The sequence below is a fragment of the Malaya genurostris genome, chromosome 3 (genome assembly GCF_030247185.1).
Source record: "Malaya genurostris strain Urasoe2022 chromosome 3, Malgen_1.1, whole genome shotgun sequence".
Classification (NCBI taxonomy): domain Eukaryota; kingdom Metazoa; phylum Arthropoda; class Insecta; order Diptera; family Culicidae; genus Malaya; species Malaya genurostris.
Genome location: NC_080572.1, coordinates 53,224,395 through 53,246,617, shown reverse-complemented (window position 1 = coordinate 53,246,617; position 22,223 = coordinate 53,224,395). Strand labels below are relative to the sequence as shown.

At 37.4% G+C, this 22,223-nt stretch overlaps 2 protein-coding genes across 6 annotated transcripts; one reads left to right on the top strand and one right to left on the bottom strand.

Moving 5' to 3' along the window:
• Positions 1-3,755: 3,755 nt before the first annotated feature.
• Positions 3,756-14,199, bottom strand: LOC131437478 (sodium-dependent nutrient amino acid transporter 1-like). 5 transcript variants are annotated; one of them, XM_058606855.1, is made up of 7 exons: positions 13,951-14,199; positions 5,528-5,819; positions 5,245-5,470; positions 4,817-5,188; positions 4,391-4,758; positions 4,130-4,327; positions 3,756-4,069 (listed from the first exon to the last, which is right to left on the bottom strand). In XM_058606855.1, exons 1-7 carry the CDS (start codon positions 14,023-14,025, stop codon positions 3,816-3,818), a joined length of 1,785 nt encoding a protein of 594 aa, XP_058462838.1. In that variant the 5' UTR covers positions 14,026-14,199; the 3' UTR covers positions 3,756-3,815. The 5 variants fall into 5 exon arrangements, with proteins under 5 accessions (XP_058462838.1, XP_058462836.1, XP_058462837.1 ...); XM_058606853.1 differs by having other exon boundaries at positions 4,130-4,758; positions 13,497-14,199; XM_058606854.1 differs by having other exon boundaries at positions 4,130-4,758; positions 5,528-5,816; positions 13,497-14,199.
• Positions 14,200-20,079: 5,880 nt separating this feature from the next.
• On the top strand, positions 20,080-21,337 carry LOC131433797 (uncharacterized). The gene is made up of 4 exons (XM_058600396.1): positions 20,080-20,115; positions 20,190-20,286; positions 20,351-20,878; positions 20,943-21,337. Exons 1-4 carry the CDS (start codon positions 20,080-20,082, stop codon positions 21,245-21,247), a joined length of 966 nt encoding a protein of 321 aa, XP_058456379.1. The 3' UTR covers positions 21,248-21,337.
• Positions 21,338-22,223: the final 886 nt, after the last annotated feature.

Here is a 22,223-nt window from a genome sequence, read left to right as displayed (position 1 = left end):
AAAATGGCCCAAAGAGAATAATCCATTGGATTCGCATCTGGTGAACTCGAGAGCCATTGTGTGGACGTGATGAAGTTCGGAACGTTGTTTTTCAGCCATTCTTGATTCACTCGAGCTTTATGATACGGTGCCGAGTCCTGCTGAAACGTCCATGGTCTGCCACCGAAATGTTTGTCTGCCCACGGCTTCAAAGCAACCTCCAGAATACTTTCCCGATAATATGTCGCATTTACCTTGACGCCAGGCTCGAAGGTCTGAAGTTGGTTACACTTCGAGTGCCGGACCCTGTAGTTTGAACCTAAGTTTTTGAAAATCGATCACGCTATACCTGAGGGAAGTGAGTAAGTAATCAGCTTAAGGTGAAAAGCAGCGGAATGCGCTTGTCGCGTTTTTGATCAATTGTTCAAAAACAAGACCGATTTTCGAAACACCTTACTTACTTACTTACTATTATAGATTGAATGTGAAAAAGCATCGTATGTTTTATATAAGAAGTCTGAATCTTTCAGAGCAGGATTCGTAGTGTCAGTAGAATCGTATCACTAGTCATGCAATAGTTATGTACGCTCTGAATCGGATGCGAAGTCTGTTGAAACAGAAGGTCAAATTCCACTACAGGAATGTAATACCAAGGCTTTGCTGAACATTTCAAAAATAAAAGTTAATGCAGTTAACCAGCTAGTTTATACGATAATGAACAAGAAATATGTTTATTTTTTATCCTTGAATCAAACAAACGATCCTATATTACATTACAATATTAAAGTAGGAATTCCAAAACACTTTCTTTTGCCTTCAATATCATGTTTGTAGAATGTTTGGATCAAAAAGTATTCGACAGTTATCGTGCACAATTACGTGGCATACACAATAATCTTTAAAATTTAAAATTAAAAGTAGCATTTTAATAGAAAATAGTAGCATTTTATGTTCTCATGCTTTTTATCAATCTTAAAAAGAAAGGTAAATCTAACGCATATGTAAAACAATGCATGCACGCAGAAATTTATTGGAAATAGCAAAATAATAGTGCTCCATATAACAGTCAAATTGCTCCATATAACAGTTCGACTGAAAAGTTCGTATCGTTTAATAGAAACACACATTTTTTGCCAAAATTCGTTTTTATTATTCAACATAATTGCCATCAGAGGCGATACAGCGATTATAGCGATCTTCCAACTTTTCGATACCATTTTTGTAGTACGATTTGTCCTTTGCCTCAAAATAGGCCTCAGTTTCAGCGATTACCTCTTCATTGCTTCTAAATTTTTTACCAGCGAGCATTCTCTTGAGGTCTGAAAACAGGAGAAAGTCACTGGGGGCCAAATCTGGAGAATACGGTGGATGAGGGAGCAATTCGAAGCCCAATTCGTTCAATTTCAGCATGGTTTTCATCGACTTGTGACACGGTGCATTGTCTTGATGAAACAAAACTTTTTTCTTCTTCAAATGAGGCCTTTTTTTTTGAAATTTCGTGCTTCAAACGCTCTAATGACGCTATATAATAGTCACTGATGATGGTTTTTCCATTTTCAAGGTAGTCGATGAAAATTATACCAAGCGAATCCCAAAATACAGACGCCATAACCTTACCGGTCGATTTGTGAGTCTTTCCACGCTTTGGGTTCGGTTCATCGCGTGCAGTCCACTCAGCTGACTGTCGATTGGACTCCGGAGTGAAGTGATGGAGCCATGTTTCGTCCATTGTTATATATCGACGAAAAAAATCGGTTTTATTTTGATATAACAGCTCCAAACACTGCTCAGAATCATCAATTCGTTGTTGTTTTTAATCGATTGTGAGCTCACGCGGCACCCATTTTGCACAAAGCTTTCTCATATCCAAATATTCGTGAATAATATGTCCAACACGTTCCTTTGATATCTTTAGGGTGTCAGCTATCTCGATCAACTTCACTTTACGGCCATTGAAAATCATTTTGTGGATTTTTTTCACGTTTTCATCGGTAAAAGCCTCTTTTGGACGTCCACTGCGTTCATCGTCTTCGGTGCTCATATGACCAGTACGAAATTTTGCAAACCACTTACGAATTGTTGCTTCGCCCGGTGCAGAGTCTGGATAACACTCATCAAGCCATTTTTTGGTATCGGCGGCACTTTTTTTCATCAAAAAGTAGTGTTTCATCAACACACGAAATTCCTTTTTTTCCATTTTTTTTACAATAACAAAAGTAGCTTCACTCAAAATGCAATATCTCACAAACTAATAATCAGACAGCTGTCGAATTTATACACGTATCTTTTGAAGGTTGGTACTAACTGAAAATGGTATGGATTTAATTCTAGTGGCGCCCTCTCATAAAAACGATACGGACTTTTCAGCCGATCTGTTATTGTACGCAAAAGTATGGGCTCTGATTCTAATCAAAATTAATGACCTTTAAATTAATATTCTAACAAGCCTTGTTAGCGTTACACTTTGAAGCTCTTTTATATTGTAGAACATTGTGTAATGAAGAAACATCATATAAAAAGTTATACTAAAACTGTAATTTCATGATGCACTCTTACCTAATAGATGGAAAATGTTCTAAAATTTTAACGGCTTATGATACGTATTGATCACCTTCGGCAAAATTGTTTAGAATTGATTGTGATTAATTTTGTTGTCACCCCATGTCCACTATAACAAGAAAACGTGGTATGTTTGGTACTAATGTCTCGAAGGTACCAAATTTCTAAGTCAAAAGATGAAAGCCGTGCGGCATTATTTCAACCAAGAATTGATCCACTGGTTTACTGTTCCATGTCGTAAAAGGCCACTAAAACGAGAGCTATTAAGTCAAGGTGCATTTCCGTGCCCATGACTGCAGGAGCTTAAAAAATGCAATCGTAAACGGAGCGTTTGTGGGCTTCGCCCTTGCAGTTCAAAACTTCGTGTCACAGCTAGACAGACTAATTGAAGGCATAGATAGAAAATATGTCTATTTTTCGGCATATTTGCCGTATAGCCTACCGAGCGGTATTAGGCTATCGTGGAGATAGAGTTTTCACAATATAAATAACAAACTACAACTAAAGAAAAATTTCAAAAATCTCGGACAAAAACAGCTAAACCAATTGTTTAGAAATCTACACAGACCCTAATTAAGTGACTGTAATTATTTTAACGATGACTAATAATGCACAATTAAATCAGTAAAAAGAGCATCTTGGATTTAACTAACAGCAAATTTGTTATATTCCAAATTTATTCTGTTCAGATTTTGTCGCTAACAAGGCTTATTACATGTACTGAACTCCCTCGGAAACGCTGTGAAATTGTTTCTTGAATTCGAGCCGTATAAACTAATGTCGTTTTCGTTTTTAAATTGCACTACACCGGTGTAGCGAAAGCTGCACTGAAACCGTTCGTTTTTGCCAATTGCACTACACCAGTGCTACACTTTTTCTGCCCCGATACCACTGGTGTAGCACTCATCAAAAGTTTGGTGTAGCTCTGTGCAATGGAATCATGTATTGTAGTCAATGGTTACTGTTCATGTTTTCGTCATTTTTGTTCGTTTATTCATGCCTCAGTGTAGCACCGGTGTAGTGCAAATTAAAAACGAAAACGCCATAAGTAGACGCCTAGTGAGAAGTAGAACAACCAATTCAAACACTGTCAACAGAAATAATTTATGTTAACAGTTCAGTGAAATGAAATAGGCAAATAGAATACTTAAGTTGAATATGCGACACAATGTATTAAACTATGGATATTATTGCGCACAAAACACTTTTAATCTATTTTCATTTTTCATATATTTTTAACAGCAAGATTCTTAGGAAAGTACTTACACTAAACAGTTTCATTTAAAAACCCTCTGGTAAACAAATCGCCACAAATTAAATCTCTGTTTGCGATTCAAGGCGCTTTCATTTCTTTCAACATATGCGTTATACAAATCCCTCGTAGATTCATCCTCTGGACCCCATGTTTTAGACGGTTTGAAAGCCTGCCAAGTTTTCCGCAGTAATCCCTTTTGTTTTTGAGTAAGCACCGCGTAGATAGCCCAGAGTGGAAGTTGGATCACCGCGATTGTGTAAATGAACCAACCCATAGCTGAAAAATGATAATGCATTTGTTATTGTTTTAGAATTCGTTTATTGTTTCCTTTCTTACCATTATACACAAATGGAACTGCTACCGGTTCGTGGCCCACGAAACTCCCAATCATAATCACTCCAACAACAAGCGGTGCCACGATCGCCCAGCAAACTCTCCAGAATATACTGGTATCGATGTTCAGCATGAATTGGATGTCTCGGCAAATGCGATCCACTCCGTAGATCCACCCAAAGGTAATCAGCTCTACTAGTGCTAGTGTCAGTGTAACATATTTAGCTCCATAATTGTCAAACACATCCAACAGGTCTAACCCACCTGGGGTCATGTAGATCGTACTCAAACAAAATCCGATGACGCTGATTGTACTGGCAACTTTCCAGTTCGGTAACGTCGGACAGCGATCGCGAATAGCAGTTATAATGCTAGTGATTACTCCTAGGTTGCTTCCTATGCCAACTATGAAGAGCATCATGAAGAAAAGAACCGAGAAAAGCTGAGGGAAGTATTCAAACTTTGCAATTGCATCCGGGTAGGCCATAAAAGTTAGTCCTGGTCCTTGCCGTACGACATCTTGGATGTTTTCCTTGTGAGTCACGTGAGCAAGGTTACCGAGTACTCCAAACACGATGCAGCCTACAATAATTGAAGTGAATGTATCCAACCATGAGATGATCATGGCATCTCTGGAAGATATAGATCATATTACTCAGGACATATTTCAGTGGTTAGATGTGCTCTTACCTGTAAACATTGTTAGAAAAATTGTTGAACGATGAGTAAGCAATGATTCCGCCGAAACAGATCGATAACGAGAAGAAACACTGCGTCACAGCTTCCATCCAAACGTGAGCTGTGAAAAGTTGATCCCACTTCGGTGTTAGAAAGTACATAATCCCTTTTATTGATCCCTCTAGAGTGCAAGAGTGAATGAATAGTATTATTATAATCACGTACGGAAACAGAGCCAGAAAATACGCAGCCTTTCCGGTGCTGCGAATGCCTTTTATCAAAATGGTGGCAACGAGCATCCAAGAAATCGAAAGACACAGAGTCAGATAAAGATCGGGCATTCCGATCCCTTCGTTGAGTGGAGCCCGATGCATAACTGTTTTCCTGCAATTAAAGTCGAAAATGTACGTTTATTTCAAAATCTTGGTCGGGAGGCGTACGTAAAATAAAGTTCGGCCGAAACGTTCTTGAAATCTAGCATGGAATCGCTATCATTCCAGTATCCAAGATAACTCGAATCAATGCACCGGCTCCAGGAAGGATCACATTTACTCCACGGAAGCTCCGTGCTGAAGGACGCTATCAGGTAATGCAACGTAATCGCCAATACCGGCGTATAGTAAGTCATAACTACGAACATCGCCAGAGACTGGCCAACGCCAACACCTGCAACATCGAATAACATATAAGTATCGTATGTGAGTACCTAGATTCTGACAACACCTCTCATTATTGGTGCCAAATCGTAAATTTTCACACAACCACTACTGCAGAACTGCCCCATCACCATCTCCAGGTAGTAGATTGGTCGTCCAATCACAAACAGAACAACCAGATATGGAATGAGAAACGCTCCTCCTCCATTCTGCAATGCAGTGTACGGAAACTTCCAGATATTACCAAACCCAACCGAGTAGGCTATGCAGGACAGCATGAACTCAACATCCTTACCCCACTTCTCTCGCACTGGTGTGTTTGGGAGGGCCACGGTAATGGCTATTCCGTTCGCTTGCTGCTAAAATAAAATATTCTTGAAGGTTACTAGAATTACCGGGTGAATGAATGTTACAAGGCTGATTAAATTTAATAATAGTGCTAACAGATTAATACATTAATAAGCTAACTACTGCTTGTCGAAGCCAAAGGTTTATTTATTACACCAGAGAAAGGAAAACTTCTTTACATAATGCATTAATAAATACCTTTTGGTTTAAATTATAATCAAATAAGGGTTTGTGAAGGCAGTTCGGTTTTACATCTCATCCAAGTCAGTCGATAAAACAAAACCGCTTACGCCCGCATACGCATGGCTGCCAGATGGCTGACTAAACGCTGCCAGCTGGAAAAATATGGCTGGCAGACATTCTGGTGACAGACAGCCTCACCGCTGCCAGATATACAACTCAAACGATACAACCGTATCCACCAGGATTTTTCCACATTGAAATCTTTGACATTTTCAGCGAAGGTGAGAAGATGAAAACGCTCGGCTAACTTAGATACAGGCGACTTTGTTTTGTCAAATTGGATTTGACAACCGTCACTGAATCAATTTTTGTAGTCTGGTGGCCATGGCTGCCCAGGTAGCCAAAACGCTCTGCGGGCGTTCGGGACAGAAGAAACCAAATACAGTATTGTGTAGTGAACAACAGAACGACATCGACATGAGTGAACCAAACGATCAAAAGCTACCGCCGACACGAAAGAATATAATTGTTGTTGACTTTAGGCAGTGCAAAATTCGACCTTCGATACGAGAACTTGAAGGTTTGCTTAAGGAGCAAATGCATCTTGACATTAAACGTGTGCATTTACTTCAATGCAATAAGACAAATAGCGTCACCGATTCTTATATTTGCCAAACTATGTCCCAATACGGAGAGATTCTCTATCGAAACAGAAAAGTGGAATTTTTCCCCCGGTATTCTAAATGGCGTACGTTTATTACGCATACACTTGAAGAGGCCTATATCTTCTTATGTGATTTTCGATCAAGATACAAGAATTCCGTGCAAATCACTTGTTACCTATGACAATCAGATGGCCACATGTCAATATTGCCAAAAAGCTGTTCACTACGGTAAGCCATGTGATAAACTGGACAAGGGGACAACTACACCAAAGGACAACGGTGCTTCCTTCACACAAACCCCAAGCAACCCCAGTACACCTGTGACAGCCGCCAACAACAATGAAGCATCCCCTTCAACGAAACCATCAGTATCCTCTATAGAACAAAGTACACCGGCTTCAGTTAACAACTTACCCTCCAGCCAATCAGCAATTGCAACCAATATACAACAAGCTGCATCTACAGCAACTAGCAACGAAAAGAAGATGAAAATCGACAACAATACCATCGATGCGGCAATGGATGATGAGACGAACCACGAACGAAGTGCCCTTCAATCCTCGTAGGAGGGAAATGGAAGCTCCTCTCCCCCTAGAAAAAGGGTGATAACGAGATCCAACTCAAAAAAAAATATTTAAAAAATCGGCTCAATCGGCCACGGCAAATAGGCCTGAATAAAAAAATATCTTTTAAATAAAAAAAAGGGTTTGTGAAATATGATAAATCGACCGTACAGGTATTTAGCAATAATTATGTCTTCGGATTTATCAGCCTGTTAAATACGAACAGCTGTTATATGTTGCCCGATGTTTAGACCGCTAAAGCCGAAGACATAATAATTGCTAAATAACGGTTTGTTATTGATTTATCTCTTACTACCTGGCTTTTAAAAAAACTATAATCAATGCCACTCACAGTAAGTAATGTAGTTATTTTCAAATTGCTTTTAAAGAAATTAACGTTCTTCTTAAAGCAATGTTGAAACCTTTCATAAAACTTTTCTAGCGTGACATTATAGGTCATTTTCATTACATGTGTGCGTTTATCGGATGACAGTTCGACTGCGAATTGATGGTTTCAAAGAACGTTCCCCTTGTTATTTAAAGATTTGTGCCTCTCTTTTCGATGGCCTCAATGTGGTTATCTGAGTGCTCTGGGGTCCCTTTCTCTGGCTCATTTCCTACGTTCCTTGTTCATCTTTATTATTAGACGGAGGGCCTATTCGATCGTCGCCTGACTCGGATTACTTTGGAAAGAGAAGGGCCCCAAGCACTTATCCGTCCTTTCGCTTCACTCCACCTGGGCTATTAGAGCCTCCTGGTCCCTCTTAGTCACATTCATGGCTTTCCAAAGCTACAGCAAGCACAGCTTGAGATTCCTGCTGATGTTAGTCTTTTCGCAAGTGGAAGCGATGATTGCGTCGAGCTGCTCTATGATTGCCGTCATACTCGATAGAGCTTTGCTAGGCCCCGACTCCAGGGACTTTGGATGGGTCCACTGATTCGACGGGTCCACTGATATGTTCTCTGTATTCCAAGAATTTCAGTGAAAACAGTTCTTAAAATCTCCACGAGCAATCAGCAGCTTATGAATAATTTTTCAATGCTGTTCATAGTCGTGCCTACTTGTCTATTTTGATCTCATCCAGAAACGTTCACAATCATCTAAGAACTTCAGTGAAACCAGATCTTAATATCTGCACAAACAATCCGTGGCTTATGCATAATTTTTTAATGCTACTCATAGTCATGGATCTACGTATTGCTTCTACAGCATCTACAATAAAGCTCTTAGATATAAGTGGAACCACGAGTATAGACCATGATCAATAAGCTTGCTATTGAAGTGTGTTTTGCTGGTAGATCTTAAGGCCTGAACTCCAGGTAGTTTTCGGATGACCTAGAATATTCACAATAAGCAAATGATTTGCATGTGGTATCACGAACATGTATCTGACCAATGAAACACTATGTATCTATGTATCTTGCCAATGAAACAACCCGCCTCGAAAAGGAGAAATGTGATTTGTTCGCACACCACTTTGAGCGTGTATTTCTCGACGCTTCTGCTACATCGAACCAAATAGAAGAAGCCACAGTTTGTGTACCGCATAACATGTTTAGTTTCAACTTTCCTCTCATAACAGAGGAGATGGTAGTTACAGCCATGCACAAACTAAAGCTGTCATTCGCTGCTGGCCCCGACGGTATTCCATCATCTGTGCTGAAGCGTTGTGCGAATTCTCTGAGTTATCCGTTAGCTAGGCTTTTTAACATTTCTACTCTGCGAAGTGAGTTTCCTTTACGATGGAAGTTTTCATATTTATTCCCAGTTTACAAAAAAGGCGATAAATGCAACATTTCTAATTACCGTGGAATTACATCTTTGTGTGCTTGCTCTAAGCTATTTGAAATAATCGTGAATGATCTACTGTTTACTAGCTGTAAAAGCTATATAGATTACGAGCAGCATGGTTTTCACCCAAAACGCTCGGTATCATCGAACCTTATGTTATTCACCTCAAAGTGTGTTCAGAACATGGACTCTGGATTGCAAATCGATGCAGCGTATATGGATCTTAACCCTCAGGGTACGGACTGGGTTACCGTAACCCGAGCGAAATTTGAAAGAAGCGCCATACGAAGAAAAGTCGGCGAGGGGGGTCCGGACCAGGGGGGGAAAAAACTTATAGGTACACACTATTAGAGGCCCAAGCGGCAGAGTCAGTCTCCGCTTTGTGTCCGAGCTAGACACATATAAACATTGTGCTCGGGTGTGGTACACCCAGTCCGTATCGAACGTTACAAAATCCAAAATTTTCAAAAAATTTAAGTTTTAATTTTCGTCTGTTTGCCGCTGAGGAATAAAAAGGTAAGTAAGAATACGTACTCTTTACTTAATTTTGTAGATTCTAACCTCAAAATAACGCGTTGTACATGGTGTAAGCGAAGTATTGTAGTAGATCTCAATCACTTGAACGTACGTCTTATATCGAAATCTTTGCTGCTCGTAGTGAATTATAACTCATTAAATTATGTTTCTTGTAATTTTTTGTTAAAGAACACGCATTAAAAACATTAATTTTAACCTTTATCATCATAAATCAACGAAACAACGTTTTTTCGCTAACTCGAAAAAACGCGTATTTTCATTTTTCAAAAAAAATATAGTTTTTGGAATAAATCAAAAAACCGTTATGGACATTTGTAAGAACTACTTTTTACCTTTCAAATGCGAGTTATACAATGTTAATATTTTTTTTTTCAAAAAGTTACAGCATTTTGAAAAAAAACGTTTTTTACAAAAAAAAATCAAGACCCGTTCACATTTTTCATTATAATTTTTTTTCAATCAGTTAAATGATTAATCTGACAACTCTATTATATTTTTGAGACAATTTCACACAAAATAAAAAAAAAATTATTCAAATTGACAAAGTACAGCTCGATATACACCCAATCAAAGTCGCCGGGTTAGGCTAACCCTGTCCGTACTGAACGTAACTTTTTTATAGTCCGTACCCTGAGGGTTAAGGCTGCATTCGATCGAGTGGATCACGGCATACTTCTGTCTAAACTAAAACGACTGGGCATCTCACCGATGAGCGTAGACTGGTTCAAATCGTACTTGACAAACCGTTCAGTTCGAGTGAAAATTTGATCTTCAACTTCAGATATATTCTCAAATCAGTCTGGAGTTCCACAAGGAAGCAATCTTGGTCCATTACTGTTTTTGATCTTCATAAACGACGTTTCCTTTCTGTTACCACCGGAATGCAGATTGTTTTATGCAGATGATGCAAAAATTCTGAAAGTCATCAAGAATCTCGAGAACTGTTTTGAACTACAACAAATGATACAAAAATTCACTGATTGGTGCTCAAAAAATTTCTTATGCTTCAGTATCGAGAAATGCTGTGTCATATCATTTCATCGGAAATCGGATCCTATTCTGTACGATTACGGAATTTCGGGAAGCTCACTGACGCGAGTAGAAAGCATTAAGGACCTTGGTGTCACATTGGATCGTGAAATTACCTTCAGACTCCACTATGACAATATTTTAGCCAAGGCTAACCGTCAACTTGGTTTTATCATTAAGGTTGCTAAAGAGTTTCGGGACCCGTTATGTCTAAGATCATTATATTGTTCACTTGTACGTTCAATATTAGAGTCAAACACTGTAGTATGGAGCCCCTACCATGCTCACTGGATCGCCAGGATTGAGGCTGTTCAAAGAAGATTTGTTCGGTACGCTCTGCGTTTGCTACCGTGGCGAGACCCTGTAAATTTATCGCCATACGAAGATCGGTGCTGCCTTTTGAATAGTTGGAGCCATTGGAGTTACGACGTATAGCCGCTCAAGCAACTTTCGCTGCTAAACTACTGTTGGGGGACATTGATAGCCCCACTTTACTTATGCAACTCAATATCTACGCACCTGAAAGAACACTTCGCCAGCGGAGCATTCTGTTCCTAGATCCGAGGAACAGAGTGTATGGACAGCACGAACCTTTTCGAATAGTCTGCATGCGGTTCAACGAATTTTTTCATCTTTTTTATTTTAATGTGTCACCTGTTGTGTTTCGTCAACGATTGCTTAACCAATTCCACATTGTGAATAATTAGCTTTAAGTTTTTAGTCATTATTTTTATTTCTCTTTCATTAAGACAAAATATGTAAGATGATACTATTTATACAAATAAACAAATAAACAAATGAACCATGTAGAAACATCTTGAAACTTCACTTGGTTACACTGGTAGATCTTAAGGCCTATACTCCAAGTAGTTTTTGGATGAACAAGCACTACCTCATAACTTATCACAATGATCCAATTAATTAAATGTAACACCACGAGTATAGACCACAAAAAAGAAACTCACTAATATCATCGGTTTCGTTTGCAGACCTCAAGGCCCATGTTTCAAGGAGGTTTTGGATGGATAAGTACTTCCACAGACATTGCCACAGTATGTCAATCTACTGTATATAGTACAACGAGAACATACCGCATTCAAAAATCACTAGTCACACGTTCATGTACTGATTTCCTTTTTCCAGGAATTCTTGAATGCCCCCGGACTTAACTAGATTCTATGAAACCAAACAATTCTGTAATGTACATTGATTTAAAAATCAATTAACTGAAGCATGCTGGATTGTTTTGTATACGTATAAAAAAAAACTTCCTTCATCATGCAAAAACTTTCGTTTTTCACGATCATCGCGTAAATTTCAAATTTTAGTTATTACAAATAAAACGCGCGAATGTAGAATTAGCTTCTGCTCATACATATTGCGAATCGTTCTGCATTCAACCGGGAATGCAGAGAGAGAAGAGAGAGAGAGAGAGAGAGAGAGAACACGAATTGAAAGAAACCAGAACTTATTATTCGTCTTTTATGTTGTAGTTGAAATTACTGATGGTAGTGATTTTTGCATTGAATGGCATCACTGTGCGACGTTCGCATGAAAACACAGAAATCAGTACGTAGCTGGTTGTGGTGCCCATTACAAAATCTAACAAAGTACCTAACCTCACTTCGTGTTCAAGTGAACAACGTAGCTCTGTTAGACTGTTACGGTATTCGAAATCCCCGATTATAGTTTCCAATAAAGTGTAAAATAAAATTAGAAACCCATTACGTCATACTAGCCTTAAGTTAAAATCTTATTAATTTTGAACAGGTAATCCTTCCCGAATGACATATAAAATGCAATGTAGTTATATTACTTGTATTCTTTCAGAATTATGTGAAAAATATGCAAATTACTGCAGTTTACTAGAAACTATGCCCTACTGTACCTTTAAAGTTCCATGGTGAAATATTGGAACTATTAAATGAAATTCTGAATGAAATTTGTTCAACACAATTTTTGACTATTTAATTTTTTCCTTCGATTATAGATGGTTTAATTAGTCGGATTAGAACAGATTAAAATTAATGGCGTTTTCGTTTTTAATTTGCACTACACCGGTGCAGTGCTACACTGAGGCATGCATAAACGAACAAAACTGACGAAAACATAAACAGTAACCATTGACTACAATAAACGATTCCATTGCACAGAGCTACACCAAACTTTTGATGAGTGCTACACCAGTGGTATCGGTGCAGAAAAAGTGTAGCACTGGTGTAGTGCAATTGGCAAAAACGAACGGTTTCAGTGCAGCTTTCGCTACACCGGTGTAGTGCAATTTAAAAACGAAAACAACATAAGAAAGTTTAGTTTAAAAAAAAAAAGTGGATTAGTTTAATGGCACGGCTTCGTTTAGTTTCAACAGAAAGAGTTTAATGGCCTTTTTACATTGAGAAACACTGGTGGCGTGGATTGCTCTGGTTTTGCACTTTCGAGCAGAAATGGCAATGAAACACCGTCAAAATATTGCATTTCTGCTCGAAAGTGCAAAATCAGAGCAATCCACGCCACCAGTGTTTTTCAATGAAAAACGGCATAAAATTAGGCCAATAGTTGAAGGTGTCATGTTTATTCAAGCAAATCGACGAATTTACTCTCTGCGGCGAAATGTCATTCCAGTGAAACATATTTAGCGTGAATTTGTGTTATTGGTTATTATTGCAATGCACACTTATGCCGTTTTTCATTGATAAACACTGGTGGCGTGGATTGCTCTGGTTTTGCACTTTCCAGCAGAAATGCAACATTCTGACGGTGTTTCATTGCCATTTCTGCTCGAAAGTGCAAAACCAGAGCAATCCACGCCACCGGTGTTTTTCAATGAAAAACGCCATTAGTCAAAATCCAGTAGTCGAACTACTGGAGGAATGCGACAATCATCCTACACTAGAACTATTTTTAATTCTCTGCTTTTACCTCCATGGGCAACAACGTCAGTCCATTAGATGCGCCTGATTTAAATTCATTCATCCCCTGTGGCATGTCGAAAATCTCTTACCGAATTCGTAAATCAATGTCCAAAAATACCCATAAAGCTTATGAAAATACTACACTAGTTGCAGAGAATACTACACTCTATCTATAGATATAATATCACAGATAAACATGTCACTTTGAATCCATGAGCAGAAAATGTTGATTGAGGAAATTATTGGATCACATCCAACCCGACTACGACTGGTTCATCTCCTTGTCTCGGCTAAACACATAATCTACTATCGTAGTGATAGTATGGAAAATTTCAAGAAAATTTATTCTATTAAAGTTGACAATATTGTTTGATTTCCTCGCAATTATTGTTAGTTGCGTCACAGTTCATTGAAACACACAAATAGATGAGAACAAACTACTGAGTCACTCAAACGCGTACATTTAAACCGTTGGCGATGTTTTTGGTGCGCGAGTCCTTTCTCGCTTTATTTTCCATGGCACCAGAACCGTTCATTTACTGCACGTTTCCGTTTGAATCCTCAAGCATCACTGGATTGCTGACTTAACGGGACAATTTCCGTTCGTCAAACACAAATATTCAACTGATTGATTGATTGATTGATTTGGTACCGATCGATCGCGACGAACAAATTTAACTGATCGACGGTGGCTGATCGTTTGAAGGAGAAGAAATTCGATCCCGTCCTAAGGGGTATCATCTATGGGTTCACGAATGATTCGGCGCTCCTCATTGTAGGGAATGTATGGCGCATGTGCGCGAATTGATTCGGAAATTGATTTCAGCCGGAGTATTGTGAATCTGGTTTAATTTTGAAATTGAGTCAACGATAAGCTCATGCAACAATTCGCACCGCTATTAACGACGATGAGACAATGTAATCGAAAGTACAGTTGTTGCAATTTTATATCGAGATGAATGTTTGTAAATATTAAGTACTCCCAGCAGTAGAGAAACGCTGCATAAAAATAAAACAGTTTATTTGTTTACTAACAGTTTTCACTTTTCTGAAGATGTAAATATGGACCGGACTTGGTATTCACGCAGCGTTAGCTACATTTGAAATTTACGTTACATTTATTTAATGGAAAATGTAATACTTGTAATAAACAATAACATTGTAGAGTAAGAGTGTGGAAAATGAAACTGGGACTTGCGTATTGGGACTATTGATTGGAATATGAGGTAAAATTAAATTATTAAGATTTAAATTGGGTGTTCAGCCACAAGTGGTGGCTTTTCAGTCCTATTATATACATGATTTGGTTATTACCATGAAGACATCATTTGCTTCCTCAATTCTGAGATTTTTGTGTTTGGAAAATTGTAAACCTACTTGTATTGTGTAATGGGGAAAAGGAACTGATATACTAACTTACTAACTAATACAGAGAGCGAATCGATTCAATTGAGGATTGCATCGATTTTTGTCGGAATTTGCTTATAATATTATGTGACATTACATCTAATGGTTCTATATTTGTGAGTCTGTGTTACTCGTTTGTACTAAACCGGGGAGGACGCTTCAAGACCATTTTCAGAATTTTATTCTGAATCCTTTGAAGCGTTTTCTTCCTGGTGGAATAACAACTTGACCAAATTGGTACTGGTTGCTGGTCTGAAAATTTGTTTATAAATTAATAATTTGTTTTCAGACAGAGCTTAGAATTTCTGTTTATAAGAGGATATAAACATTTAATATATTTATTACACTTTGCCTGGATTCCTTCAATGTGATCCTTGAAAGTGAGTTTTTTGTCATACGTTAAACCAAAGTATTTTGCTTGATTAGATCATGGCAATTCCAATCCATTCTATTTGATAATGTGATTATTGTTTGGTTTAAGAAAAGAAGCGCTTGGGTTATGAGGAAAGATAATTAACTGCGTTTTTGCTGCATTTGGTGCAATTTTCCATTTTGACAGATAATCACTGAAATATTTAAACTTTTTTGTAGGCGATTGCAGATCACTTTTAGATTTCTACCTGTGGCTAACAGACTTGTGTCTTCACAGAATAGCGTTTTCTGACAACCTCCGGGTAGATTTGAAAGATCAGAACTGAAAATATTATACAAGATTGGAGCTACGCTCGAACCCTTCGAAACACCTGCTCGTACGGGTAGCAATTCAGATTTACAATTCTGATAGCTAACCTGAAGAGTACGATCAGTTAAATAATTTTGAATCATTTTGATCAAATAAATAGGAAACTGGAAATCAGACATTTTTGCTATTAAACGTTTAAGCCAAACACATTCGAATGGTTTTTTCTATGTCTAGAAGAGCAACTCATGTTTTATCATGTTCGTTACTCTTACAAATTGATGAGTAATTGAATGTTCATGACGAAATCCAAACTACTCTGGTAAAAAAATGAATTCTCATTTATATGAGAAATCATTCTCAACAAGTTAATTTTTTCAAAAATTGCTCGATAACTTAATGTTTCTGCTGTTTTTTTTTTGTCAGGTTTGGGGATAGGAATTACTTTAGCGTTTTTACATATTTTTAATAAGAATATTAAAAATTCCATCATTACCAGGAGCCTTCATGTTTTTAAATTTCCTAATGATTGACTTAATTTCATCAAAATTCGTCTCAATAACGTCATCTTGTGATAACACTTGGGTTGAAATATGATCATATTTCAGTGAGACTTCATTTTCAATAGGACTCACAACGTTCAAATTAAAATTGTGGACACTCTCGAACTGCTGAGCAAGTTTTTGAGCTTTTTCGTCATTTGTAAGAAGTATTTGCTTTCCTTCCTTGAGAGCAGGTGCCTGAGGTTTCTTAAGAACCTTAGAAAGTTTCCAGAAATGTTTAGAATATGGTTTAATTTGTCTATGTAATGTAAATAAGTAAATCTATGTTTAATTTCTTTTTGTAAATCCTTAACTATGTTTTTCATAGCAGGATCACGCGAACGTTGATATTGTCGTCGACGAACATTTTTCAACCGAATGAACAGTTGAAGATTGTCATCGATAATAGGAGAATTTAATTTAGTTTGAGCTTTGGGAACTGAAAGATTTCTAGCTTCGATAATGTAATGATTCAAATTATCAATTGCTGTGTCGATGTCTGCAGAGTTTCCTAAAGTAGTTTCATGATCCACATGATTTTCAATGTGAGATCTGTATTCAAACCAATTGGCTCTATGATAGTTGAATATAGAACTAATTGGATTAATTAAAGCTTCGTTGGAATGTTACAGGAAGATGATCTCAGTCAAAGTCAGCATGTGTAATCGGTTCACGACAAATGTGACTTTGATCCGTTAGAACCAGATCAATTGTAGACGGGTTTTTCACGCAAGAGAAACAAGTCGGATTACTGGGATGAAGAACTGTGAAGTAACCAGCAGAGAGTTGATTATGAAGTATTTTACCATTACTGTTATTTTGCCTACAATATTCCACTGGACATGCTTTGCATTTAGGTCCCCTATTACGAAAAATTTCGGTCAATATCTTGTGAGTTTTTGCAAATCGCCTTTAAAGAAATTTAATTGAGACCAAGGAAATATGTCTTCCTGGCTTTTTAAGTTACTACTCATACACAGCGGACAAACAAACATAGAAAACACTTAACCTATTTTTACCCTAAACAATTTTTTAATGCATTTCTACCTGTTGTTAAGAATCTATCTACCTTCGTTTCATATAAAAGGAACAACACTCACTATAATTTAGACCCTGTTAATTAGTTCAATGTAATATTATTTGCAAATTGCCATCCCATTTGAAATGCTTCAAAAAGTGATGAAGTCAAATTCTTTCGGATGATCATTTGAAAAGGTTGATCTTGGTGGTAGATAATTTTATTTTCCGTTATATTGCCTAAATCGACTTCGTTTAAAAAAGCAAATGGTATTGAAGGAATATTGGTAGGTAGACCTGTTACGCTAGTGTAACTGCCATTAAAAGAAGATGGCTTGGCCGATCTACCTATTAATTAGAAGACGAACTGGAAGGCGTTCCTGTTTTTGTTTGTTTACATTAGAAGAACTAAGCGGTAGTTGTCTACCTGTAACGCACCGGTAATAGTGAAGAAAAGCCAAAAACGAAACCCACTTCGATTTCTTAGCAACGGTTAAACCGATTTTCACAAATTATTATTCAAATTAAATTTAATTAGTATCAAAACTTTCAAACTGTCATACAAAATGATGCAAAATCGACGCGCATCGGTACGTGTTGGTACGGAAGAAGAAGAAAACGCATCCACCTAGCGTGCTTTGTTAACTTTTGTATAGCGTACTGAGTTTCCACATTTGAATCTTTATCAACTTGACATAACTGTTTACAAATTGAAAAGGTGATGATAGTTTACACCAAAGATTTTTTTTTAAATTTTATTCAAGATTGAAAAAGGAAATCTTGACAGAATCTTCTAGTGATTCAAAAACATAAGTCATACTAGAAAGGCATCATTGCACCACTAGGTGGATTAAAAACCTGCCTTTCATTTTCTCCTGTATATTACAGCAGAAATTCCCTGAAATACTATAATTTAAAAAAGTTCAGAAAATAGTTTTGAAGATTTATGTTGCATAATACTACTACATTGATACACCACATTTGAATTTAAGTAAGTGAAAATCTATTCAATCATATGTGAGAAGGTGAGGTGAGCTCCATTTTATCATATTTGGTTATTATTGCTGGTACTTTCGGAACCGAAAGCTGGGGTAGTGACATTCGGTTCATTTAACCATACACTAACATGAACTACAAATTTCTTTACGGTTGTCTATGACGATTTGAATTTTGGAAAAAATGTACCGGTAGTCGGACTTGGATAAAATTCAGCAAATCATTTATGGGACTTTCAATGGTTTATTTGGTTTCAGAATTTCATAGTCTGCTAACTAGAGAAAATCACTAGCCAATATAAAGAGGTAGCTTATGAACAAAGTATTCCTGAAATTGACGTTTTCATACTGAGCACCCTATCTCCGGAACCAGGGGTTTTATCCGAATGAAAATTAGAATATTCTTATCTTTAGCATCTTAAGAACTTTCATCTCCGAGAGAAGTGAGTGACATTACTTTCACATTTTAATGCATATCACCCTGTAATTCCGGAACTGAAGGTGGATCCAAATGAAATTCCGAAGCTTTGTATGGGACCATAAGACCTTTTATATGAATCTAAGTTTGTGAAAATCGGTTCAGCCATCTCTGAGAAAAGTGAGTGACATTGTATTCACATTTTAATGCACTATGTCCATATTTTTGGTGCATATCACCTTATCAAATTGGATACATATGAAGTTCCGGAACTTTGTTTGGAACCATGATACCTTTAATTTGAATCTAAGTTTGTGAAAATCGGTCCAACCATCTTCGAGGAAATTAAGTGATATTAATTTCACATTTTTGGTGCATATCATCCTGTATCTATGGAACCAGAATATGGATCTAAATGATATTCAGGAACTTTTTATCTGACCGTGAGACCTTTCATTCGAATCTAAGTTTGTGAAAATCGGTTCAGCCATCTCCGAGAAAAGTGAGTAAAATTATTTTCTCAATTTTGGTACATGTCATTTTGTAATTCCATAATTCAGGAACTTTGAATGGGACCTTCAGACCTTTCATTTGAATCTAAGTTTGTGAAAATCGGTTGAGCCATCTCCGAGAAATGTGAGTGACAATATTTGTCACACACAGTGATTTGTCGCACACACAGTTTTTGCAATGATTGTATAGCCTTTCTATATGAGAAAGGCAAAAGGGTTTTTATTATTTAATAACATATTTCAAGGCAGACGCAGTGTTCGTTGCGGGCCAACCATTTAAATATTGACTAGGGAGGAAAAAATTTCTTGTCCGAAGAGGCGAATGACCTTACGGTGTTAAAACCTCTATAATTGAAACAAGAAAAATCTTGACTGTAATAAGCTTGTAGTGCTAACGCGCTTGGCAATACGTTACGATTCATAGGATAATATGATACATGAATAATTTGACCATTGTTCACCAAACAACAGATATAAGGTTCCAACACATGTACGGTTGTCATTCAAGTTGTGCAGTTAACACTTTACATGCAGCATTTATTTCATAAGCCATGACCGATTGGAGCCTTTGAATAAGGATGAATTAATCTTTCCTCTTTTATACTTCTACGGCCAAAGGGATTACGGACCATTATCTAATTTTATTTCTTTTCTTTTCGTCCACTACACCGCCATCGTGCTTCGCGGATCAACTACTTATGCCACGGTAAATGTTCTGGTGAGAAGTCATATCAAATTTATCTCATTAACTGGAGCCTAGAATGGATCCATAGTTATAATCTTTTCTAAATGAGAGCGTCCAAAGTATGCAATTAATTGCATCCGAACAATGGTGTCCATGAAGATTTGCTTTAAATAGATCATGCCGAGAATCGAGATCATCAGTGGCACAGGATCTGCAGAACTGTTCGGATTTCGAGTCGAACTCCCGGAAAAACTTACTGAGTCGGAAATCAACGAACTTATAGTTCTCATTATTTACTGAAATTCTTTTTCTCGACGATTGTTCTATTAGAGGAAATGTCTAAGTACATTGTATGGAAAATTTTGATCTCGGTAATTTATGTTTTAAATCGATCAGCAACATACAAATGATAAGTGAATATTGAAATAATTATATTATCTTACAGCTTTGTGCTTTAAATATTTTTTCCATCGAAGGAACCGAAAAGGATCAAAAACATTTGGAAGCTAAGCCGCAACTGTATGAGTCTGTTTCCAAAAAAGGTAAATTTCTGGTTGTTTAAATCTATCATTCATAAATAATTGTGCATTGACATTTTTCTCAAAGACTTTAATCATATTGACAAGGAGACTAGTGGAAACGGACAGTTCCATCTTGAGAATCGTGGTGCCGACGGAATCTCGTATGGCTGTTATGGTTACTCAGACAGCTCGGACAGACTTCACATAACCCATTATGTGACCGATGCTCGTGGTTACCGCGTAATTCAACCATATCAGCCCGTGCAGTTGTACACCGTCACGGCCAATCCATCCGCAAAAAAATCATCAACTGAAACCGGTGAAAACAGAGATCAGCATCCGCTGCGTAGCGAGCAACGGCTGTGGAATGAACTACAGTTCCCGGATGACTGCTATTCGAAAGAAATACGATCAGTAGCCATTGTTCCCGCTCCTCAAAAACCCATGCCAAACCGGGAGCCACATAGCTGCCGCCCAGATAACACTGCTCAATCGAACGCACCGGCGGTTACATCACTCGCTCCGGTTGGGGGTGCTGTCGGAGGACTGCTGGGTGGATTAGTTGGAGGTTTACTGCAAGGCCTTGGACAAGGGTTAGGTGTCAACTTACTGGGTAAGGCTTGTGATTGTTTTTTGTTCGTAAAAAAATGTTTTATTATTTGAATTATATTTTCAAGCTACCCACAGCTGCGCCCAAAACACTCAAACTCACCAATGCAATGGTGGCTGCAGTAAGGATCATCCTGCATATTTGGGACTTATGCCTACTATATATCAACCAAGATTATCTGAAGAGCATCTGATTAGGCCCCTGGAAACTATATTCTCTAATCTTTTGGAACCAAGAAGCGACCAGAAAACTCTGCCAATATACTGGATGCTACCAAGCTCACAGGACGGCCATTGGCGTTCTGAAACGGGCAAAGGATTGATCCGAAATATCTTCCCATACGGATACTTGCAACAAAGAAGTTTGGCTTAGAACCAGACGTAGATATAAAGCTTAGAAAATGACACAGATTCAATGCAAAATGATGGAATACTGACAAAAACAATCGATCAATAAAAGTAGTAAAAGTAAATTGTAAAAAAGTTTTTATTGTTTTCTCATAAAATGTTCTGAGCATTTAAAGAAATTAACCGCAGAAAGGTGTCAAAATCAGGATCGACTGTCCCCGATTTATAGGAAACTTCGCACACATTTTTAGTTTGACAAACTGTTCGTTTGACTCATGACTGATTTCTGATAAGGGGAATGTATTTTCGCATGAGAATTTCTTCAAATCTTTGGAACTCGGAAATTAAATATTGAAAAATGGAACACTTTTTCGAGAATTAAAAAAATACCGAAAAAATATGATTGTGGTAAAAATATATCCAAGACAGCAGCGGGGTGTTTTAAATTTTAATGGTTCTAGAAATAACCGAATTGCGGAATTTATCCAATGTTTACAACTGTTAATGCATTTTTGTTTTCATTTATTTGTCTACACCAAAACCAAAATTCTAGATCAGGACTGAAATAAAACTAGATTCAAGAACTAAATTCGAAATCTGGGACATGCTCAAATTTCAGTTCAATAATTCAGGTTCGGAAATCAGATTAAGAATTCAGTTCATGAATTTAGTTCTAGAATTATGAAACTGGTCTCTAATAAACCAGGTACCGAATTTTGCTCTACAACTAAATTCTGAACTTGAATTCCGAACCTTAATTAAGGAACTGAATTCAATTCTAAACACCTTTTTAAGGAACTGAATTCGATTTCAAAATATAGTTCTAGAATCCATACTCCGATTTTAGTTCCAGCATACAGATTCTGAACTCTGAAAATTTATTTTAAAACTGAATTTCGGAATTGAACTCTGAAACTGCATTTAGAAATTAAATTCTGGTTGCTGATCATAAAGCCAATGGTATGTTGCTGCGTTGTACAAGAGATATTCACAATTAAGTT